Genomic DNA, 25816 nt, shown 5'->3' on the forward strand with positions numbered 1-25816 from the left:
ACTAGAGGGCAGTACACTACAGTCCTACACAGCCATCAGTACCCAGATTACCTAATCAGAGTGTGTGTATACTGTGGGAGGTACAGAGACAAAATGTGACCACTAGATGGCAGTACACTACAGTCCTACACAGCCATCAGTACCCAGATTACCTAATCAGAGTGTGTGTATACTGTGGGAGGTACAGAGACAAAATGTGACCACTAGATGGCAGTACACTACAGTCCTACACAGCCATCAGTACCCAGATTACCTAATCAGAGTGTGTGTATACTGTGGGAGGTACAGAGACAAAATGTGACCACTAGATGGCAGTACACTACAGTCCTACACAGCCACCAGTACCCAGATTACCTGGGTTAGTGTGTTTCTGCTGGGATTCTGCGATATACAGAATTACCTTCAGCATCGCCAGTCCATCACCGACAGTAGGGGGTAAATTTACTAAGATTCGAGTTTGGTTGAGATTGCAATCTCGGAGGAGTTTATGCATTTTTTTCAACTTGCAAATTTACTAAAGACAAACTCGGGTGAGATTTCTCTCTTTTCACTGAAAGACTCAGGTATTATTGCAAACTCTAGACTCACCATCGGCCAAACTCAGAAGAACTTTTCATAAAAAAGATACAACTTGGGAAGTTACTAATAAATGAGATTACAATCTCGGGTGTAATTGTAGAAAAATCGCAGCTAAATTGAAGTTTCAAATAGACCTCCTGAGCTGCGAGTTTGGCAGAAACATATCCTACTCGTTTTTTTCCCCATATTTTTAGGAACCAGGATTGGCTGAGTAGACCAGGGTTGGTTATACTTTTTGGGGGGGAGACCCTACATAATTTTCTTTTTATATTAACCCTTTAGGGTTAATTACACTGATCGGTGTGTGTGTGTTGTGACTTTTTAACTATTTTTTTTACAGCAGGGGTTCGGATGTTGGCCACCTGCTGGCACTTGTAGTTCCACAAGTGCCAAAGGGCAGGCATGCTGGCACCTGTAGTTCCACCGTAAAAAACAATAGTTTCTAATTTTTGACACTACTATTACCCCCGTACCCACAGCCCATGGGTGCGGGGAATAGCCCTAGACTTCAGACTAAGCCTGGAGTGCTCAGGAGAGGAGGGACCCCTTTATTGGGAGGGGTCCCCACCTCCCCTGAGATTCCCAGCTTGGGCTGACTGGCTTGAGTTGATAATGCTTTGGCCAAGGTGACGCGGTGATAGGGTCCCCTGGCCGTGGCATTACACCCCAGCCAGATTTGAGCCTGGTGCTGGTTTTAAATTTAGGGGGACCCCTACACAATTTTTTCCACGTATTTTTTAATCCAGGACAGGCTCAGTAGCCCAGTGCTGGTTCCTAAAACACGGGGTAACCCTACTAGTTTTTAACAGTGTATTTTTAGGAAGCAGGACTGGATGAGCAGTCAGGCTTGGTTAAGCTTTTGGTGGGAGCCCTACGTAATTTTTTAAGAAAATGTTAACCTTTTTTTACAGGTACAACACACAAACCGCCTTCACATATCTCACTGATATGTGCAGGCTACTTGTTCGGGAGAATTTGGCAGTGAGAAAACACTGCAATCTCGGGTGAGTAATCTCATCTAAACGTGCAACTCGGGGAAGAAATCTCGATTTACTTCACCATCAGCCAACTCGGTCACAGCTAAACTCACTTCTTAGTAAATTTGTACGTTTCAGAAGCATCAAATCACCCGAGTTTCCGCGATGATAAAAAAAAATTAGACTCGATTCTTAGTAAATTTACCCCTAGGTGTTTGGGGGAAAAGTCAAGCGAAGAAAAATCTGTTTTGGCGTATTTCTAGTTTTTGGGTGCAAACTGTTATGGCAATGATTCGATCACGTGTCAGTCAAGTAGTTATAGTTGTTTGAGAGTAGTGTCGCAGTGATGTCACTATTGTCACTAGTTCTTAGTGCATTGCTGGGTTTTGTGCATGTTAGCTTAGGCCACAAAATGGCTGCCGTTACTGTGGGGAGGGGAAAGGTCCACTTGTGTACTCTGCAAAATAATCTACACTGATAGCAAAACAGTAATCCCACTCAGAGTTTCCAGTTTTCGCTTCCTCCCTGCAATGGCTTCTTCTACAAAGATATGTTCAATTCAAAACTGTATTGCGGAACTTTTCTATACAAATATGACTACTGTACTAGTTATCATTCGGCTGCATTGTGATCACCCACATGGGAGCCTTTGCCAAATTCCATTGGCAAATCATCCGGCAGTTACCACATTTGGATCACTACCTACATGAGTCACAAATTTGCCTGCCAAGTATTATGTATTAATTAAGGGCCAGATTCAGAATTGTACACTATTCCCATGCTTACGGATTTGGACGTTTTTTTTTTAGTCTAAGGCCCATATTCAATTGCCGGTGAAAAGTCCCGGACTTTTCATCTGCCGGACTTTCCACCTACAACCCGTGTTTTTGGAGAAAACACTTTCTGTGCGCGCGATCGCTTTTCGCCCTCTTCAATTCCAAAAGACACGAAAACGCGTCCCAGCGAAACTCAAACAGGCGAAAAGTGCTGTCAGATTTGGGGAAATCAGCCTTACACCCCCAAAAGATGCACTGACATTGGGGATCACTATGGATACCCCCGAATAGCCCTACTGAATGTATTTGGGGTGCTGAAATGCTCTCTATTGCTGCTATTTAGCGTCTGTGCATAAGTGGTGAAGAATAGCATTTAGCAATTTTTGGGGGCTGAAATAAGTAGTCCCAGCATATTTGGGGTACATGAAAATGGGTGCTAGCATGGTTAAAAATCGCTAAAGTGATGTTTTCAAAAACGTAAAAAATGCACCTTCAGCAATCACCTGCAATCCAAAAAAACACCTGGGGCATACCTGGGGGACCCCCTGGAGTCTATTTTGCTAGTTTTTAGGTTTGTCCCCCAATTTTGAACTTTTTCACCCCCAAAACGAAAGTACTTTTTTGGGGTGATCTAAAGTACTTTTTTAAACTTGTTTTGGTGCAGTTTACCTTTGGGGGACTATCCCAAGGCTGCAGGGGTGTTCCCACAACTTTGCACCCCAAACCCCCAATTCTGCACTTTTTTCCGCCTCCATTCAGAGGTGAATCTTTTCCGCTGGTTACAAGGCGCAGACTTTTCGCACCAGCGCAAAGTCTTTGGAATTGAATACGGGGATAAGTTTCCACCTGGCGAAATGATGTCACCGGCAACAACTTTTAGCTGAAAACGGCTTATCGCGTCTAATTGAATACGGCCCTAAGACGCAATGCGAAAGAGTATAAAGTGCACCGCACACCCTGCTTCCATTACAGATACGCTAATGGTTTAATCGCTATACCAGAGAAGGCACAAAGTCATTTTGCAAATTCAAAGGATGTAGACCCTTTAGAGGGCGAAGGATACCCCTATTGCTATGCAAATTGTGCTTTGCCATATCAAGGAAACATTGTCCACCCTAGACATAGCATCCATACATGTATATTGGTGTAGAAGTCAGCGGTCAGGTAGGAGAAGACGACAGCTGCGGGGAGACACACGAGCACGGTACCAATTATGTGACGGGGCAGCCAGCCAGAGATGACTTCCAAGAGCCTCCTGGTACACAGGAACATGTCCTCCAAATAGAACGCCATCCTGGAAAGTGAGGGAGAGGGAATAAAAGAGTCTAATGGGGCATACACTCGGTCAGACTTGCTAGATCAACGATTAATGATTTCAACGATTTGACCAACGATTTCATGAACGATGAACGATTTCTGTATTAAAACGAATGAAATCGTCCAAATCTGTCTGGAAACACAATCGATGTCAGATATCGGGAACGGACATCGTTGGTCGATGCATGCCCTACATGTCAACGATATGAACGCTTGAACGGTTTTTACAATCGTTATCGTTCATATCGGATAAGAAATCTGACCGCGGGTAAGTCAACGGTAGGAATGAACAATCTATTATTTATATTAAAATTCAGCCTTACCAGATACATTTCTTCAGGAGGGATATCAGCTCATTTTTGCCATTTCCATGTAATATTGGGGGAGATGTACTATAGCGGCATTTACTGCGCAACAACACCCGGATATATTAACATGTCGGCCACTGGAGGAGGGGGAAAAAAAAAAAGTCCCCCCCTCCGGTGATCTGTGCAAATCCTCGCTGCGTCCTGCTTCCTGGTCGGCCCCACTGCGCGAAAACTCTCAGACATCACGAGTTCTCAAACACAAACAAGACCCTATGGACGCCATCGCTGCCCAGCACCAGGGCCATAGAGAGCATTTTAGAAAAAAAAAAAGTAAGCGCGCTGGGAAGGTGGCACTGTGAGCCGGCACAAATCCATGGGGGGCATGGTTAGTTTGATCGCTCCTCGCCCCCCCCCACAGGCAGAGTAGAGGTGTGGGGGGGGGGGCTGCTGACAGGTAAGAGGGAGGGGGGGCGGCATCGTTCCCGGGCTCCTCCAACCAGCCCAGGTAATTAGTACCCGCTCCCCCTCCTCCAAGCACCCCTGCACAGCACATATACTACCAATAGGATAACCTTTTTCCAGAATCCCACACTGATTAATAAACTGCCTGTATTTAGTAAATAGGTATCTTCTCTATATGAGTGTAACCTACTACAGTCTAATATGGTATTGTGAAATATTCACTAGGGGCCTGATTCAGACCCGCTCGCGAGCGCATAGCGCTCGCAAGCGGGTCAATGGTGGGGTACAAGCCACGGAGCTAAAGAGAATTTCTCTCGGTCCGGGACTCACTACAATAGGGACGGCTGTCGATGTTGATCGACAGCTCGTCCCGTTCTGTAGGCGGGGCGGGGGGGTGACTACACAAATGGAGACGTTCCCGAAGGAACGCCTGCCATTTGTGGGAGGCACCACTGACATCACCAGTGATGTCAGTAGGGAGCTTCCTGCTCTGTTAGAGTAGGTAGCTCTCTGGGGCTTGCGACGGACGAGACCCTACCACAAGGGTCTCGTCACAAGCCCCGATGGTTGTGATGGTCGCGACCATCGCGACCATCACCTGGCCGCCCGCAAAAGCTGTGGGTGGTCACCCACAGTTTAGTGAGCGGCCAGGAGGCCGGAACAAAAAAAAACAAAAGCCCTGATTCAGAGCGAGCGCTCTTCATGAGCGTCCGGGTCTGAATCAGGCCCTATGTTTCTATTAGGTCACATGATCTAAGTCAAATCCAGAGAGAGAGGGACCTTATATCTGGTAAGTCTGTGGTGCTTTCTCATGGCATCACCACTTAATTCACATAGAATACTTTTATCACTTCTCTATTTGTTTGTACATTATTTATGTCATTTTAATTCTTTATCATTTCATTAACACTAATTGATTTATCTTTACACATCTTTTCTTTATACTTCACTATCACCTTTTTCCCTTTTTCGTGTGATGCCCTGGGGATGGCCCTTGGCTGGAATTTTTTGGGGTGCCTTGCTTCTCGGACGTGAGCCCCTTAATGGTAGGGACGCCAGTATAGAGGAGCCTTGACGATTGGCCTGGCGCTTATTCATATATTTGCAAATGTGTGTAACTAATACCTCTAAATCTCTATTATCATGTAGGATTTAAGTATTGTTTTTGCTGCAGTGCGCTGGGGGGCAAATCTCCTTTTTTCTGTGTTAAGTCTGTGGTGCTCCCCAGAGTCAGTTCGTAATGTATAAACGGAATAGAGAAGAGGAAAAAAAGGACTCTTAGTGGGGACACTCTTGTAGGTTAACCGGAATCGGATAATTAAATGTATTATAAAAAGTCAAGTTTTATGATACATTTAATTATCCAATTCCAGTTAACCTACAAGAGTGCCCCCACCAAGAGTCCTTTTTTCCTCTTATCTATTCTGTGTATACAGCACATATACTGACAGGTAATCCCACCAATAAGTGAAAAAACCATAAGCCATATAACTGCGCTGTCATCTCTTAGTAACATTTGAATGACCTTCCATCGCGATATAACTGTAGGAGAAATTGTCAGATATTGGCAGATACTGTAGAGAAAAGTGTTTCTTTTTTTTCTGCATTATCTGCTATCATACATGCCAAAGGGACAAATAACGCTGGTTATAGCGCAATTGACACGTACCACCTTCTCCGTACATCTCTCCTTAATTCCCAAATGCCTGATAGTATATTGCTGCCTCATGGATGGAAAAAACATTGAAAACTCACAACCTCTATGCACCACGGAGAGTTAATGGCCCTGCAGAATGCAGCAACATTGTTTCACCAAAGTAACAACTAACATGATTTCTGTCTACTAGGTTCTATCGTAATGAATAAGGAAAGGGGGAGAGGGGGATTAGAAGACTCCAAATTACTTTTTTTTTTTGTTTTCAAAACTGAAATGATACGTCAGCTGAGATCTCCAGCTCACAGAGAGAGACATTATTGTACATGCTTATTTTTCCCCCGGAAGACAGCAGGAAAGTTAATAACAATAATTTGCAAATCAATTGGACATCATTATTATTATGTTTAATAAGCATGGAGATTCCCTCTAACGTTGCATCGGTGCCGTACCAAAGCACTTCAGCGATCTGGGCACATGTACTTGGGCTGCACTGACGGGATGGTGGACAAAGCTTTATAATGTTCTATCAATCAGGGTCTCTCACACAGGGGGCCTGACTCAGAGGTGGACAAGGTGTCGATGCCGCACGCCAGCGGACGATGTTTTCATTCTGCACAAGCATCCCGGTGGTTACCCCCGATAGCCGGGGAACTAATTTGGACGTAGATAAAGGAAATTTCAGTGTCTCTGGGTGGTAAGCCAGGCACTTGTGTATCATGGGCGTATAATGGAAGTGTTGGGGGCACAGTCACAGAGGCCATGTTTACAGTATTTTCAGAAGGTTGTCATTAGTGACGATGGTGCAAGCCGTGGTGCCCAGATGGTGGAGTGTTCACAACCGCCGGTGGAGTTGCACTGTCCATGAGCATTGCAAGTGGGCGCCTCAGCGTTTGCACAGTCTGTTGCACGCTAGTGCGCTAGGGGCAGGCTGAGTGTCCAAATGACAGCAGCTGCATCCACGCATGCATTAGCATCCACCTCTTACTCAGGCCCTGTAACTTGTGATAACATTATCTGCCGACATTACCGCATCTGTCTGCTGACATCATTGCATCTATCTGCTGACATCACTGCATCTATCTTATGACATCAACTCATGTGTTTGATGACAGCACCACATGTATCTGTTGACAGCACCGCATGTATCTGCCGCCATCACCACATCTATCTGCTGACATCACCGCAAGTATTTGCTGACATCACTGTATGCATCTTCTGACGTCACCGCATTTATCTTCTGACAACAACTCATGTATTTGATGACAGCACCGCATCTATCTACTGACATCACCGCATGCCTCTGCTGACATCACAACATGTATCTGCTGACATCACCGCATGTATCTGCTGACATCACCGCATGTATCTTCTGACATCCAGGCATGTATTTGATGACAGCACTGCATGTATCAGCTGACAGCACTGCATGTATCAGCTGACATCACCGCATGTATCTGCTGACATCACCTCATTTATCTGTTGACATCACCGCATGTATCTGCTGACATCACCTCATGTATCAGCTGACATCACCGCATGCCTCTGCTGACATCACCTCATTTATCTGTTGACAGTACCACATGTATCGGCTGACTTCACAGGAGCAATCTATCTGCTGACATCACCATATATATCTGCCGCCATCACCATATATATCTGCCGCCATCACCGCATCTATCTGCTGACATTACCGCATCTGTCTGCTGACATCATTGCATCTATCTGCTGACATCATTGCATCTATCTGCTGACATCACTGCATCTATCTTATGACATCAACTCATGTGTTTGATGACAGCACCACATGTATCTGCTGACATCAACACATGTATCAGCTGGGGATGTAGTCGGCATCCCAGCGGTCGGGGTGCCGGTGGTCAGAATACCAGCGCCGGAATACCAACAGCAGTCAGAATCCGGCTCCAGAAGCCCAACAGCTGACATTCCGAAGGTATATATTAGGGTTAGGGATTAGAGTTAGGCACTAGGGGGAGGGTTAGAGTTAGGCTGCGGGGGGCGGGACTAGGGTTAGGTTTGCGGGAGGAGAGGGTTAGGCTGTGGGAAAGGTGGGCTAGGATTAAAGGGAGGGTTAGGGGTTAGTGTTAGGATACTTACCTAATTCTATTCTATCGGTATTCTGACCGCCAGCATCCCGACCACCAGGATCCCGTACCCAACCCATCTGCTGACATCACTGCAGGTATCTGCTGACATTATCGCAGGTATCTGCTGACATCACTGCATGTTTCTGGTGACATCACTGCATCTACCCTAGCCTGACCTCCCCTTATGGTCTGTACCATTAAAGCCAGTAGGTAACACTTATCCTGTATTATGTTATACGTGTTATTTCCACCATATTTTCTCCCAAACCACCATAATTATCTCACCTTTTGCCTGTATTATTTACATTATAATATAATCTCCCTTCTTTGTTCTTTTTCTTCTAAATCACCATAACATTTTCACTTTGTGTCCCCATTGTAGCCATCAAAGCTGTATTCCTAGGCTTGCCATAACATCCCTTTAACTCAGGACACATATGAATTATACAGGGTCCGTGGTTGATTAAAACCAGGTAAAATGGAGACCTGAAGTCAGCCAGCCACAGAATATGTGTAATTCATATGTGTCCCAAATTAAAGGGATGATGGCAAGCCTAAATATTCCCTACAAGAATAACCAACACGTCCACCATTGCAAACATTGGTGGACAATCGGATAGGAACACCTTATACCTTATTTCCTGTCCTATTTCCACCTCCATGGGGACTCCACCCCTGAGTGCACCACAGTACAGCAACCCATCATTTCCATGTTGGCTCACCTGACAGAGACGAGCAAGGACAGAAATCCCAGGAGGCCGCAGACGGCTAGCACAACGAGAGCTGGGGTCGGTGGGGATGCAGGAACGGTGCCCGGCTTCAGGAAACAGGTGACGGAGAGGAGCAGGAAGATGAAGAAGGACAGAAGCACATCCAGAAGCGAGCTGAAGGTGGCGCTAGCGAAGGTCTTGACTGGAGCCATGCGCATGACCTGGAGAGAGATGGAGACAGATTACTATCTCACCACTTCCGTGGTTGTACAGTACTATCACATCTCTCAAACGCTAATATGCAAATGCATTGGGAGTCCATTGCCCAGGTGCTGCCAATTTGTGCAGTTCTCATAGAATTGGGCTTCTTACCGTAGAACTCCTCACTGAGGGATCTGTACCTGGAAGCCCTCACAATGCAAAGGACAGCCCCTAGAAGATGAGAGCTGTCCCGCCCTAAGGAACCTCCTTGGGCATAGCGATTTTATGTAAGGGAATAGGCTGTGGTGGGGTAGACACAGAGTTGGACTGGCCCACAGGGGTACAGGGGAAATCCCCGATGGGCCCCACTGCCTGTGGGCCCACCCCCTTCTCTAGGTTCAGGTTCCAGACCTTAAATTATAGATTGTTACTCTATTAGATGGTCAGTTACCAGAAACACTGATCGGCATGTGGGATTGGTTCCCTTCTATAGAAACTACACCAAGATCTGCCCATTGGTTAGCCAAACATCTGTGGTGGCTGACCACAGCCTTTAACCATGGGCCCCTACCACTGCATTCCCCGGTGGGCCCTGCATGGCACAGTCTGACACTGGGTAGACATGTTTATACAGGGAGGGATAAATACAAATCAATGTATTTGGTAGGTTCCATCGCCAACAACAGGCATATAGAAGATTTTTCAGACAATTATTCCAATCTAGTATATGGACAAACCCGGCACAGATAACTACCTCCTCCTGGTAGCTGGCTCGATATGAAGTCTCCAGCTCCTTGTCTTGAAAGTTCAGACTCAGCGGGTTAATTGGTGGCTTGAAGAAGTAATCCTTCATTAGGCTGGAAGAGAAAGACAGGTCAGTGTACAGTAAGCAGCCTCTCATGTGTCAAACGATCATCTCAGATCTTGGGGGCCTATTCATCCTACCTTAAAAATCGATGGAGGTAATTAGGTTTAGAACTCGTATGGAGTTCTACCTAATTACCGGAGGAATCCATTATTCCTCCTCTCCATCAGTATCTATTCCGAAAAGCTGTCATTTTTGTGATGACAGCTTTTCGGGAAATAGATACTTTTCCCTACCTGATCCAACTTACCGCAGCTGGAAACAGTGCTGCGCATGCGATCAGTGATATCTCCTGTGCTAAGTGTCATCATGAATACTAAATCATGATCATCATGAATACTAAAATAACGTTATGTCCTTAAAAACGTTATTTTAGTGTTGATGAATAGGCCCCTATGTCTGCACCAGACTTTCAGACTTCCCAAATTGCTGTTTCCTCATTCCCCTGTTGTTTCATTTAAGTTATTTTATTTTGCCTCATTCCTTTATGCAATGCTGTCTTCCTACAGATGTGTCCCGATACACCTAGTGTCAATACGCATTATGGTGCGAAAGGCTGGGCTGCGACTGTAACCACACAGGAATTTGTTTTCAAAACGTACAAAGTCGCAGATGAAGCAAGAAGGAACTTGGCGTGAGAAAAAGCCGTGGACGCAGCTTCAGAGCCCTTCAGACACAGATGTACAAATGTTGCATATGAAATTAATTAATGCACGCTAGAAAAGTATTTTTGTCCCAATTGTTTTATTTCAGCGAATAGACACTAGAAAGACACTCGGTGCGGTCAAGGCGCCCCGGGACCTGAAGAAGGGCCATGTGCCGCGACTTGAGCAACAGTGTATGAGGACCCATCTGTATATTGCCGAAAAACGCACCGGTGCCCGCAAATGGCCAGCTATTACATTTTGGCCCATGGGGCGCTCTGAACTAAATTTTCAAAACAAAAGTAGTCATTGTTCCAAGCCCTGTCCAGGGAAGTCTCGGTGGCTGGTCCTTTCCTACCCAGATTTCAGTTACCTGTCTTCCTTAATGACTTCTACAAAATGAGCATCTGTCTTCTCTCGGATGTTTTTGAAGCGGAGAGGGAGCAGGGCAGTCTGGTCCATGCTGACCCCACACCAGCGGCCTTTTTCTTGAAGCATCTCATACAAAGAGGCCTGGCTGTTGTTCAGGGTCTCTTCTGGAGGAGGGCTTAAGAGCCCGTTCTGGGTTTTCAAATGGCGCCCGATGGCTGTTGGCTGCGACAGAGACAAAAAATGTTTTTCAAAAAATTGGGCAATAGGACGGTACAGAGATTTCAGAAATTTTCTGCAGTAATTCAAATATCACCCTCACCGTCGTTTCAATCACCCAGCATTTCTCATTCTCAAATTCGGCCCTTTCACCCCTCTCCAGTATTCTCTATTATTCTCCTTCTACCCATGCCAATTTCCCTTGGGTCTACAACACTAAGGGGTTGATGCAAAGCTGAACTTGAGCTGGCCAAGCGCGCTAAGTTATACACCTCCATACTCTTGGCTTCATACCCGTCGTAAGTATCTGTTCGCACTTTCACCTGCCCTCTTTAAGGTGCAAATGATCCATCTGGAAAACAGGCACGTTTAACTTTCACGCAACTCCGCGCTGCCCTCTCTAATGTTACCCTACATGGTATTGCACCACTACGGCCCAGTTACTCTGCTTCAGTTGCAACTGGTCACGCGGCCGAGATGCGCCAGACACTGCGGTGGCTGTAGTTGCATCCAGTTACAGGCTTGCGTTCAATTTTGCATCAGTCCTTATTGTTCTCAATATTTTCCTTTAATCTCTACCAGCGGTGGCTCCAGAGGTGGGGGTTGCAGCGGAATCCAAAATTCAAATAGAGGAACCACACCAACTGCCACCCCAAATGCTGCCAAACATCGCGGGCCGGGACTCACTGGTAGTTGGTGTGGCTCACCCCTGGAGCTGCCACTGATCTCTACCCTTCCCAAGATCGGCTGTGTGCATCAGCTGGTCCTACCCGAGTGCCACCTCCTTTCCACTCTTCTGGGGTCCCGTTTGCTGCAGCTGCCCCTTCCTCCTCTTCATCTCGACTCCCGGGGTCTCCGCAAGATGGACAGCTCTGCAAATAGGCGAAAGATAAACCTATGGAACTATACCTCCATGGATATATACATCTTTAAAAATCCATTCACAATTACTGATGCAGGCCTGGCCAACCTGCGGTTCTCCAGCTGTTGTGAAACTACAAGTCCCAGCATCCTCTGCCACAGGAAAGCTGCTGGGACTTGTAGTTTCACAACAGCTGGAGAGCCGATGGTTGGCCAAGCCTGACTGATGACTCCAATCGTCATTACCGATTTGTATAGGTGATAGATAAATGCATCAGATCAATGAATCCCTAAAATCTAAATCAGCACCAATGCACAACCTTTACCATTAAACTACTGTACAGCTCGATAAACTTTGTAACCCTACTTATATAAGAGATCTAGCAATATGTCATACGCCACAATCTACCTTACTGGGATGGGTTCAGCTAATGCATTGCCTTTAGCACCGTCCCTGTTTCAGATGGTCAAACTCTTCCTGTCTGGCTCCCTCTGACCTACTACAATTTTAGCATTTCTTAATTACATCATGTGGCGCTCCAGGCGAGTCAGGTCTCAATACTAACGTCCCACAGTTTCTTGGCACCCCCAAAAATTTCCAAAACTACCACAGTACCTCCCCGTATTTATGGAAAACCAGCCTGGACCATACAGAAACTTCTAAAGTTTGGGTGTCTCTGGAGAGGGAATTAGTGTCAATCTACACTGATTACCTGTGAACAACCAACCAAGCAGAATAATGTCATAGCCATTAAGAGAGGCCTTATGCCGTACTTGCCAACTATTACCATGGCAACCACAGTCACATGACATGGAACAGCCCATATATCAGACTACAATCACAGCACAATCCTCCCCTATCATCCTCCTTCCTATGCCAGCATGTACATGAAGGGAGGGAGCTGACTCAGGGATCAGGAGACCTTTTCCTCAGAACAGGCTTGACTGCTAAAATAAATATACCAATGCATTCCCGCTGAGAGTCTGTGAAGCTACAGATGTGTCCTCAGACATTCTTGCTGAAGTTACACCAAACAGCCCCTCTTGGTTGGGGGGGGGGGCGTCTTTTTCAACCAAAAATGCCCCTTAGTCACAAAGTGATGTGACTAGGGCGCATCAGGAGACTTTGCTGAATAATTTGATATGTGACACTTGTATATCTGAGAGGTCTATTTACTAAGCCTTGGATGGAGATAAAGTGAACCGAGATAAAGTACCAGCCAATCAGCTCCTAACTGTCATTTTTCAAACACAGCCTGTGACATGGCAGTTAGGAGCCGATTGGCTGGTACTTTATCTCCGTTCACCACCCAAGGCTTAGTAAATAGACCCTACAGTCTGTATATGACGCAAAACAGAACCTGACGTGGAAAAAAGCAATGGCCACAGCATTGTAGCACTTTGTGTGCAGACTCAGAGTGTCACATATCACATTAATCAGTGCAGTCTCCTGGTGCGCCCTAGTCACATCGCATTGCGACAAAGACGCATTTTGGGGAACAAAAGACACCTGGCAAATTCATGCTGGATGTATGAGGACATACCTGTATGTAACGCTCCCACACAGAAGGCTTTTGTAAAGGGACTCCCTGGATTTGGTGGCTCAAAGTGGGCATGGCATTTTTTTGGGGGTAGTATGCATTCCTGATAGCTTTTATCTGTGACGATTTGTGTCAGACAACCAAGGCGGCATTTTAGCCTCTTTGAGGTCTATTCATTATGTTAATTATCAGGCTCATCACTGCTCCGGATGTAATGGGAGTGCAGAAAATGGTTGTGGAAAGCCATAAATGTATCAGGCAACAGATAATGGTCAGACATTCCATAAGGTGTTTTTGGCAGAAAGAACCTAAGAAAAGGACAAAGTTCTCTGTGACCAGACATTCTTAATCCTGAGTCAACATAGTCTTACCTTCATTTTATCTGAGTACATACACCATAAACACAGTTGTTGTTGAGATTGCCAACATTCATAATTGAGGCAACAGTGGCCTCTACTGTCTATTAATAATTATGTATATTTCCATAAATGACCTTTATACTTGTTAAAATGCTTATGTATGAGTTTTTCTCCTATATAAACTGTCATTTGTCAGCATACAATCAGCCTATTGCTCGATGTACGAGATCCAGCTCCAAGGTGTTGGAGGGGCTCCTGGGAAGGAAACCATTTATGCTCTGAGTAGATGATCTGACAAGCAAGTTAAGTGTTTATTATACTTTACTTTTTCTTTTACTTTGTAGTAAGTGTCTTTTTAACTGATATTTGTTGTGACTTGATTAAAGCCTTTGTATCCAAGAATCTTAGGGCCTGATTCAGAGCTGAACGCTCTGACCAGAGCGCTCGCTCTGAATCAGGGCCCTCCTACCTTTTTTTGGAGCGTCCTCATGGACGCTCGCATAGCTGTGGGTTACCACCCACAGCTATAGTGAGCGTCCATGATGATGGTCACGATGGTCTTGACCATCGCGACCATCGGGCTTGCGACGGAGACCCTGCTGTAGGGTCTCGCTGCCGCAAGCCCTGGAGTGATTTTGGCTCTATCAGAGCCAAAATCACTCCCACTGACATCACTAGTGATGTCAGTGGGGCCGGCTTGAGATGGTAGACGTTCCCAAGGGAACGCCTCCGTCTGGCAGGCACGCCCCCGGCACGCCCACCAAAGGGGGCGTGCTGTCAATCAACATCGACAGCACGCCCCCTTTGGTGCGAGACCCGGAGCGATGGTGAGCCCGTCGCTCGCCGGGTCTCGCGCATGCGCACGACGGAGCTCCCTCCGTCGTGCGCATGCGCAGTGGGGAACATCGACCCGCTTGCGAGCGTCCTGCCGCTCGCGAGCGGGTCTGAGTGACCCCCTTATTGCGTTCCACCGAGAACAGTGGAGACAGCTGATCCAAAAATCAGCAGTCTCCCCGAATGATTTCCCTGCTCTTTTTGGAGTAGCGAAACTTAGCACTAACATTGTAGAGTGCCTGCAGGCACACAAAGCCCCGGTGTCCAGCAGAAGGAGATGGACGGGGGGAAGAAATCCAAAAGGATCCCTTTCTGCAACCCGGGACTCCTTTGAGTGAGTGCCGAGTGCAGGAGCAAATGCAATCTGAAGATGGCGAATGCTCCCATAGTCAAGCTCCGAAAATATTGTATTTTCAGAGCATGATGAATTTTTGTCCCCATACTAGTGAATGGGGAGAGCGGGCCACATCGGGAGTAAAAAGTAAGCAGGAGATATCTGTGATACTAGTGTAAGGGGACAGCGGGCTATTCCGCCAGAGGAAGGTAAGTAGGAGATATCTGTGATACTAGTGTATGGGGACAGCGGGCCATTCTGGGAGACAAAGGTAAGCAAGAGATATCTGTGATACTAGTGTATGGGGACAGCGGGTCATTCTGGGAGAGAAAGGTAAGCAGGAGATATCTGTGATACTAGTGTATGGGGACAGCGGGCCATTCTGGGAGAGAAAGGGTAAGCAGGAGATATCTGTGATATTAGTGTATGGGGACAGCGGGCCATTGCGGGACAGGAAGGTAAGCAGGAGATATCTGTGATACTAGTGTATGGGGACAGCGGGCCATTCCGTCAGAGGAAGGTAAGTAGGAGATATCTGTGATACTAGTGTATGGGGACAGCGGGCCATTCCGCCAGAGGAAGGTAAGCAGGAGTTATCAGTGATACTAGTGTATGGGGACAGCGGGCCATTCTGCAAGAGGAAGGTAAGCAGGAGATATCTGTGATACCAGTGTATGGGGACAGCGGGCCATTCCGGGAGAGGAAGGTAAGCAGGAGATATCTGTGATACTAGTGTATGGGGACAGCGGGCCATTCCAGGAGAGGAAGGTAAGCAGGAGATATCTGTGATACTAGTGTATGGGGACAGCGAGCCATTCTGGGAGAGAAAGGGTAAGCCGGAGATATCTGTGATATTAGTGTATGGGGACAGCGGGCCATTGCGGGAGAGAAAGGGTAAGCAGGAGATATCTGTGATATTAATGTATGGGGACAGCGGGCCATTGCGGGACAGGAAGGTAAGTAGGAGATATCTGTGATACTAGTGTATGGGGACAGCGGGACATTCCAGGAGAGAAAGGGTAAGCAGGAGATATCTGTGATATTAATGTATGGGGACAGCGGGCCATTGCGGGACAGGAAGGTAAGTAGGAGATATCTGTGATACTAGTGTATGGGGACAGCGGCCATTCCGCCAGAGGAAGGTAAGCTGGAGATATCTGTGATACTAGTGTATGAGGACAGCGGCCATTCCGGGAGAGGAAGGTAAGCAGGAGATATCTGTGATACTAGTGTATGGGGGCAGCGGCAATTCCGGGAGAGGAAGGTAAGCAGGAGATATCTGTGATACTAGTGTATGGGGACAGCGGGCCATTCCAGGAGAGGAAGGTAAGCAGGAAATATCTTGGATACTAGTGTATGGGGACAGCGGGCCATTCCAGGAGAGGAAGGTAAGCAGGAGATATCTGTGATACTAGTGTATGGGGACAGTGGGCCATTCTGGGAGAGAAAGGGTAAGCAGGAGATATCTGTGATATTAGTGTATGGGGACAGCAGGCCATTGCGGGACAGGAAGGTAAGTAGGAGATATCTGTGATACTAGTGTATGGGGACAGCGGGCCATTCCGGAAGAGGAAGGTAAGCAGGAAATATCTGTGATACTAGTGTATGGGGACAGCGGACCATTCCAGGAGAGAAAGGTAAGCAGAAGATATCTGTGATACTAGTGTATGGGGACAGCGGCCCATTCCAGGAGAGAAAGGGTAAGCAGGAGATATCTGTGATATTAGTGTATGGGGACAGCGGGCCATTGCGGGAGAGGAAGGTAAGTAGGAGATATCTGTGATACTAGTGTATGGGGACAGCGGGCCATTCCAGGAGAGGAAGGTAAGTAGGAGATATCTGTGATACTAGTGTATGGGGACAGCGGGCCATTCCAGGAGAGGAAGGTAAGTAGGAGATATCTGTGATACTAGTGTATGGGGACAGCGGGCCATTCCAGGAGAGAAAGGGTAAGCAGGAGATATCTGTGATACTAGTGTATGGGGACAGCGGGCCATTCCGCCAGAGGAAGGTAAGTAGGAGATATCTGTGATACTAGTGTATGGGGACAGCGGGCCATTCCAGGAAAGGAAGGTAATCAGGAGATATCTGTGCATTACCTATATGATGAATGGCGCAATGATGTATTTCTCCAAAAGTAAGTGAAAATTTTAATTTTCACCTACTTTTGCAGAAATTAAGTGATAATGAATAGAGGCCCCTTTTGTATGAAGTGCACTGTTACGTATTTATTCTTTACCATGTTTTGAACTTATCAAATAATGAAAGAAAAATAATATATATATATATATATATATGTATATATATATATGTATTTCTTGTGTTTATTTACATTACAACAAGCTGGTATGTTGGGGTCACACACTATATGTGGACAGTGGCCTTATACACTAGGTTGTGGCACGTATGACTTTGATCTAGTCGGCCCCTGACAGTTACGGATGTGATGCCCGCTTGTGCTTTGCCGCACTCCCCGCAGGTGGCCCGGGGACATTAATAGATTGGGATTCAATGTGAGCCTCATTAAGGCTGCACTGCCTCCACAGGGAGTAGCCCCCGGGGGGGTGATGTAATTAATTGCTGCTAATGAGGACAAAGGGTTGGCAGGGGAGTGTTCCAAGGGGAAATTCTGTTAGCATCCTGCTGCGATCAACCAGTAACCCCTTGCTCGCGGCTGCAGAGTCGGGAAGGCATTTGTGCCATTAACCCTTGATGTGCAGTGTTTGTCTGTTCCTACTCCCACTACAGGTGCCACAATATCCGCCCCTCACAATGGGCCACTGAGACAGAACTGCACTGCTGCAAGTGGGCATCTCAGTATTAATTAAGTCGGCCGTGGCATTAGCATAAAGACACAGTGAGGGGTCTATTTACTAAGCAGTGTTAGGAGACAGAGTGAAAAGTGATAAGGTGCCAGCCAATCAGATCCCAACTGTCATTTTTCAAACACAGCCTGTGAGATGGCAGTTAGGAGCTGATTGGCTGGCACCTTATCACTTTGTACTCTGTCTCCTAACACTGCTTAGTAAATAGACCCCTCAGTCATGGCGAGGTCAGAATCAGCCCCAGTATCACTGTACCTTCTGCCCCCTCAGGCCCTGCGGGAGGAACTCAGCGCGCCACACAGCGCATCACGCACCTTGAGTCTTTCCATGTGAGAGCAGTGAAGAAGGGAATCACTGGTGCTGTCCGATATGAGGCCCCCCGCGCCGCACAGGGTCTGCGAGCCAGCGCCGGCGTCTGATCCCTCCTGCGACGGGAGCTGAGTCTGGGAGCAGCTGCAGCTGGGGACCCGCGGCCTGCGCCCGGAGATCAAGTAGGTCTTCAGTCCTGTAAGAGACATGAAAGTGTTCCACTTACAATCAGAGCTGACCAATCAGTGAACTGTCACAGATGACGGGGGGAGGGGGGGGGGAGATGCACCAAGCCTTGGAGCGTGATCAAGTGGAGAGAGATAAAATGCCAACCAATCAGCTCCTAACTGTCATAGCGTTCCCGCTAGGCTGTTTCAGCGGGGCGCCGTGCCCTGCCCTAATTCTGAAGGGCAGAAAGCACCATGCCCTCCCACTGAAACAGTCTGCGGGTTCTGTCCTCCAACCGCGGGCCGCAGTGTCCCGCGGGTGGGGAGAACGGCAGAGCAGCAGTCACCGCCGGTGAATGGACCGGCGTCCATTCACAGTGACCACGTCGCTTGGGGCCGTGCCCGGCATGTCATTAAGTGCCGGGCACTCCCACAAGAGTGACGAAAAAAAGGGACGCGTCATAAAGACACGCCCCTTTTCATTGGCCACGCCCCCTTCGGCGCTCGCAAGATGTGCCTTTGCTCTAGGTCCGGTGCCCTGCCTGCCGCCGGACCTAGAGTGAACATTAGGTCATGTCACAGGCTGTGTTTGAAAAATGCCAGTCAGGAGCCGATTGGTTGGTACTTTATCTCTCTCCACTTTATCACTCTCCAAGACTTTGTACATATATCAGCCGACATCTTCAATCAATGCAAGGCCCATTGAAGTGCATAAGGTAACTATATACAGTGTGCCTTAATAAACCATTGAACCTCTTTACTCCACTGCATAAACCTAGAGATAAACCTGCAGTACTGCAAGGGTGACATCACTGTATAGATGCTCTATAATGCATGTTTGTGCAGGGAGTGCCTTATACAGCGAGCACTGTACCAATATAAAGTGCATCATTCTCTTTCAAACCCAAGAATAAAAAGCAAAATGCAGGGTGTGTGTCTGGGTAATTGGACCATGTGACACCAGACAGGGGAGAACTGTCAGCGGCCATCTAATTCTCACAAGGCTCTACTCGTTTAATGCACACACTGTACAATCGGCCAGAGACAGACAGCCAGTATGTATGGATTAGGCTCCTGTCTGATGATGGCACATGGGGGGGTAGATGTATGAAGCAGTGAAAACAGTGGAGAAGTGTGCCAGGGGAGAAGTTGCCCATGGAAACCAGTCAGCTTTGAGGTTGCATTTATCCGGTATATTCTGTAAAATGATAGGTAGGGGCTGATTGGTTGCCATGGGCAACTCCTCCCCTGGTACACTTCTCACTGCTCCATACATCTACCCCATGGCCTTTAAGGTATGGTACACGATACTGTACAGACTCCCCGTCTCAGGCGCTAGCAGGGATAAGAGCCTGTCCACAGGTCATTGGGAGCACAAGGGCAGCGACATGATGGGAAAGGAGGCAATAGGAAACCACAGACTGAGAGATAGTGGGAAAAGCAGGTCCCCAGCAGCACAGAGTATATCAGGAGATGAGTGATGTGTAAAGGTACACATCCACTAGACCAGGCCTGGCCAACCTGTGGCTCTCCAGCTGTTGTGAAACTACAAGTCCCAGCATGCCTTGCAACCATTTTAGCATTCCCTAATAGCAAAATTGTAGCAGGGCATGCTGGGACTTGTTGTTTCACAAAAAGCTGGAGAGCCACAGGTTGGCCAGGCCTGCACTAGACTATTAAATTGAGCAATTGAACGATAACGATATCGTTATCGTTCAATAGTCGTTTGCACATCATTTAAAAAAATGTCTAAAACGACCAGCGATGCGCACTCCCATCGGGCAAATATGTTGTACAACCTGATGTTCAGCATGTTTGCAGACAATTGATGTGCCTACACCCAGCAGCACAGAGTATATCAGGAGATGAGTGATGTGTGAGTGAGGACAGGGCTGCATGTGACAGGGGCAGTGACATGATGTGAGGAGAGTTATATAGTGGGAGGAGCAGGGTCCCCAGCAGCACAGAGTATATCAGGAGATGAGTGATGTGTGAGTGAGGACAGGGCTGCATGTGACAGGGGCAGTGACATGATGTGAGGAGGGGAATGGAGGCAGCAGGAAGCCACAGAATGAGAGTTATATAGTGGGAGGAGCAGGATCCCCAGCAGCACAGAGCATATCAGGAGATGAGCGATGTGTCAGTGAGGACAGGGCTGCATGTGACAGGGGCAGTGACATGATGTGAGGAGAGTTATATAGTGGGAGGAGCAGGGTCCCCAGCAGCACAGAGTATATCAGGAGATGAGTGATGTGTCAGTGAGGACAGGGCTGCATGTGACAGGGGCAGTGACATGATGTGAGGAGGGGAATGGAGGCAGCAGGAAGCCACAGGCTGAGAGTTATATAGTGGGAGTAGCAGGGTCCCCAGCAGCACAGAGTAGAATGTGAGGCTCCTAAGTCTTCTTAAACAGAATTGATGGAAAATTGATGATTTAAAAATACTGTATCTACCTACATAGTTGCAATTATAGCTGGACTCAAGGGCATTTGCACTAGTACTGAGCTGCATGTGGCACTTGCAGATCCTTGCACTTAGTGTATAATAGAGCTGTGCAGACACACATTAAGCATTCTGCTGTAAGATGAGTCTTATTTTGGGATATAGCAGAAATATGTTCCTACACAGGACGTGCAGTTTTTGATTGGATGATGATGACGACTGACACATATTTATGCTGGACACATCCAAATGCTACATTTAGGCGTGATTGTTGATCAGAATGTAGACATGGAGACTTGAACGTGCGCAAATGGGCATCATTTGGGTACAACTATACAGCTGCCATATGCCCCTAACTTGAAAATCTAAAGATCTGAGCAGAATTCTGGAGACCTGTGCCCGGAACTGTAGGCGGAACCCCAGCATTCTTACACGTACTTGTCTCTTTAATGAGTGACACACGCAGTAACCGTGAGAGCTGTCACAGGTGCTTCATCTGCTAGGACGTGTTAGGTTGAGACCTTGCTGTCACGTTGGAGAAATAAATAATTCAGCCGTTGATCCTGATTTTATTGCCTCGTACATCAATACAGGACAGAGGATGGTATTCGAGGGATTGAATCGTGGCCTAATTATACTTAGTCCGGGTGACATCAGAAATGTGCCATCTTAAAATAGGTTTTATTTGAGGCACCATTAAACACTGTGCAATAAAGACTCGACAGACTACCTGTGCCCATCGGTGTGCCTATAATAATTACATTTATCATGGCAGCTTTATTGGGCCTCTGCAATATTCCAGCTGCGGCTGATGCCGCTTGTTTCAGGTAATACAAATAGTATTCATCATCGTTAATGTGCGAGTGGCTGGTTTGTGGACAGATCAAGTTTTTAAGAAATTACTTAATAAGTGAATAATGTGGCAGTCAATGGATGGTGAGAATGGGTCGGTATACTTTTATGTTTATGAAGCCGGTGGACGGAATGCCGACCGCCAGCTTCTAGACTACTAAATCCCGGCGAGGGTTAAAACACAGGCGTCTAAATCTAGACGGCTGCCATTTTACTGACGCCGGGAGACCGGCGCCCGGCATCCCGATTGAAGGGATGCCAGGCGCGGACAGCCGCGGGGGGGGGTTAGGTTTAGGGCTCTCGGGGGGACTTAGGTTTAGGCACCCCCCGGAAGGTTAGGGTTAGGCTAGGGGGAGGGAGGGTTAGGGTTAGGCTCCCCCAGGGGGAGGTTAGGGTTAGGCACCCCCCCGGAAGGTTAGGGGTAGGCTAGGTGGAGGGTTAGGGTTAGGCACCCCCGGGGGGGAGGTTAGGGTTAGGCACCCCCCCGGGGGACTTAAGTTTAGGTGGTGGGGAAGGGGGGTTAGGTTTAGGCACTTAGAGGGGGGATTAGGGTTAGGCACAGGGGAGGGGGTTAGGGTTAGGCACCCCTAAGGGAGGGTTAGGGGGTAAAATTAGGTTAGTTTATACTTACCTGGGGACGATCAGGATTTCCTCCTCCGTCGGGCTGCCATTGCCGGGATTTGAAAATCATACCGATTCCAATGGGTCTTTCCGTGGGAAAATGACTGTGCGTCCCCTGCAAATGTTGTTTCTTGATTTAAGAATTATTTTCAGAATAAAGATAATTTTTATTTTTTTTGCATTTGGGCTGGATGCGACAACCCTAAAAATGTGGTCAAACCTCCCAAATGCCATTTTCGGAGGTTTGACCGCATTTCCCATCTGCACCAAGCTCTGGAAAGCTACAAATTTTGGGACCTTGGACCCGATAGGCAACATCATCCACGGCCGCACATGCGCAGACGGACTCCCGTACCATAAACCCGAAGTCCCCACACCGCAAAGGACAGCTCTTATCTAGCTTAAATTTACATGCATACCCCAATGAGAGAACTTTGTGTTCACTTTAAAGTATAATATATGTACTGTATATATATATATATTATAGTATACTTGTGTTATTGAGAAGGTTATTGCATGTTTAGAGTATAGTGCTGTGGTCACCAACCTTAATTGGGGTGTGAGCTATTTGAGAAAAAGTAAACCACCTGAAGAGCTACTACAATTCTAGAACACAATCTGGCTAATAACAGAACAATTTTTTCTAGGAAAAAATTATGGTCCTGATTCAGAGCCACTCGTAAGCGGCAGCTCGTTCGCTCCGAGCGATGTTTGCCCAACTGCGCATGCGTACGGATCGTTATACGCATGCGCGAACCAGTCAGTGCGGTCGAAATTCATGTGCTCGCAAAATTGTGAATGCCTGCTAATTTGAGTGACAGAATGAGGCGTATGTGGGTGGTAACAGGGGAAGGGGCTTGAAAACGGGGAGTGGAAATCCGATCGCAGGCGTGCTTAAAGGTCAAAATGGGCGTTTTAAGGGTGTGCATGATTAATACTGCAGCGTCATTGACCACGTCACTTGGTTTTTTTTAACTCAGAACTGCTCGCAAAATAGTGGTTGAAAAAACCAACCACAAGAATAGCGAGCAGTTCATACGCTGGTCGATGTACTCGATTAATCTAATAAATAGCGGACATGACGTATGGTGCGAGCGGCCAGGTGGCGTATTTTTCAAAATTACAACCGCATGTTTTGCTCGCTCGTTCAGACTTCGAGGCGGGAACAGACCGCAAAGTGCGAACGGTTCATTTGAATAGCCACCCCTTTTTAGAAAACGAACGACCGCAAATAGCGAGCGGCTATGAATGAGGGCCTATGTTTCGTAGAAAGCACCAATGCATTTAATAATGAATACAGTGATATTGCTGCAATTTGTAAATAAAGTTTAAGAACAGACATATTTCTCTGTTAATTACCATCTCCAAGGAGATAAGTGTAGTAGAGAAGCAAAAGATATAGGCGGGGCTGGGCAGGAGACACTCGCGGTGTTCGTCGCGTATTGTGCCGCACCGCCGTGGCATAGACACCATGGGTGGAACCACGGGGAAGCGGCTACAGCAATCACTTGATCACACTTCCCCGTGGCTCCACCCATAGCATCGATGCCACAGGGGAGCGTGCATCAGTGGTCACTTCCACCTAGATGACTCCTAGCTGACTCGGCAATACTGCGGCTAGGCGAGCTACCAAAATGAAAACTGCGAGCTACCAGTTTCTCATGAGATACAGGTTGGAGACCACTGGTATAGTGTTTTGAATTATTGAAGCCATTGAGAAACCATATTTTCCATAGTTATAGCCAAAGAGGTACTGCAGCAGTTAGGATAAAGAAGCCCATTTAACTATTAGAGAGAATTATTGCCTATTTACTAACATATTGCTAACTACTGTCTTGTATCTGCTATATTTAATTTGTGCCGCATTTACTGTCATTAGTGTGGTGAGCATTACTTTCTCCATATTGACCTCCCTGGACTCACGTCCTCTTGCTCCCCCTTTAATAAATCTACTAGATTATTCTATTTATCAAGGCTGTCACATTATGTCATCTTTAGAATGTAAGCTCTTACGAGCAGGGCCCTCTACCCTCTTGTGCTTCTCCTTCTCTACTTTCATCTACTTCTTACTCACCACTAGGGCACCTAACACTCTGTTGCTTATCTGGGTGCTATGGTCGCTAATGTAGCAATGTATATAATCCATGTTCCTTGTCCTGTATTGTATTGTTCTGTAAGTCACAGGTCAACCTATTTATGTACTTTGTAAGGCGCTGTGGAACACTTGTGGCGCCATATAAATAAACGATAATAATAATAATAGTAATGTTACTGTGTGTATGGGACTGGCCTCTCTGCTACAGCTTGGGAAGGACAAGCTTGTGGAGTTGTTGCCAGAGAAGAAGGAAGATCCCCTGGAGGTACCATCTAGACTTAACTTATCTGTTCCCACTACAACACCCAGGATACCACACATGCACAAATATGAATTTAAACGGCTGCACGCCCTACACAGAGACATTTCACAAAGATCGTCAGCAGGAAGCCTGTAAGTCCTCTCAGTCTATTTTCAGCCCTGCTTAGTAGGATGTCAGTTATCTGTGTGTCACAGAAGCCTTACGCCGAGCGACTGCCTGCGATACACAAGAACAGTATGTTTTTATGTAATGTGTCCATGGATCCCTTTCAGATTCATAAGCCCATATGTCTGTTTTCTAATCCTCACTGCGGTAAATAGACATTATTGTATAAAAGGTACCAGCGCAGGGATTTTCCTGTATTTGTGTGCACTGCAAGTAGCTGCCAACCGTACACACCTGGTAACGCACAAAATGATGTCATTATAATGCACAGGTGATTTATACAGTACACTGCTGTAGGAGCACGTACTTAGCTGAATAATAGATGACACAATCGAAGTGTTTATACTAAATGTATCCGCTGTGCGATCTTTCGCCTTTTCTGCAGGTGGCCATATTGGAAGGGGGGATTTTTCGGCAACGGAGCAGACAGAGTGACTGACTTGTTCTGCTGAAAAGCTCTGTGAGGGTTGGTGGAATCCCATGTGATGTCACAGCAGCTGAAATGACTGTAGACTTAAGGCCACATTTATCAACAAGTTTTATCATTCACAATGAGTGATAAAACTCATTACGTATGATAAATGGTGCTCCAGCCAATCAGCTTCTAATCTAACTGTCATTTTTCAAACAGATGACAGTTGGGAGGTGATTGGCTGGAGCACCATTATCATACGCCACGAGTTCTGTCACTCGCTGTGAATGATAATACTCATGACATTACCTTAGATATGTGGCAGGGATTGTGTCTAAGGGCCTCATTCAGACCCACTCGCAAGCAGCTGTCCGCTCGCAAGTGGGTCGATGGTGTGCACTGCGCATGCGCACGACGGAGGGAGCTCCGTCGTGCGCATGCGCCAGACGCGACGAGCGAAGGACTTTCCTTCGCTCGTTGTCTCTGATCAAAGGGGGCGTGCTGTCGATGTTGATTGACAGCACGCCCCCTTTGGTGGGCGTGCCTGC

The 25816-nt window shown here is 47.0% G+C and overlaps 1 protein-coding gene across 1 annotated transcript in view; it reads right to left on the bottom strand.

Annotated features, from left to right (window-relative positions):
• Nucleotides 1–25816, bottom strand: part of ADCY9 (adenylate cyclase 9) — a 160446-nt gene that overhangs the window by 7238 nt on the left and 127392 nt on the right. Inside the window, exons 2-7 of the mRNA XM_088464725.1 lie at nt 18258–18448; nt 11960–12061; nt 10975–11195; nt 9847–9949; nt 8904–9112; nt 3467–3626 (exon numbers count right to left, since the gene is read on the bottom strand). Coding sequence (XP_088320851.1) covers nt 3467–3626; nt 8904–9112; nt 9847–9949; nt 10975–11195; nt 11960–12061; nt 18258–18448 — 986 coding nt within the window. The remainder of the gene's footprint in view (nt 1–3466; nt 3627–8903; nt 9113–9846; nt 9950–10974; nt 11196–11959; nt 12062–18257; nt 18449–25816) is intronic.

Source organism: Taudactylus pleione, unplaced genomic scaffold (assembly GCF_031769625.1).
Source record: "Taudactylus pleione unplaced genomic scaffold, aTauple2 ptg000061l, whole genome shotgun sequence".
Lineage (NCBI taxonomy): Eukaryota > Metazoa > Chordata > Amphibia > Anura > Myobatrachidae > Taudactylus > Taudactylus pleione.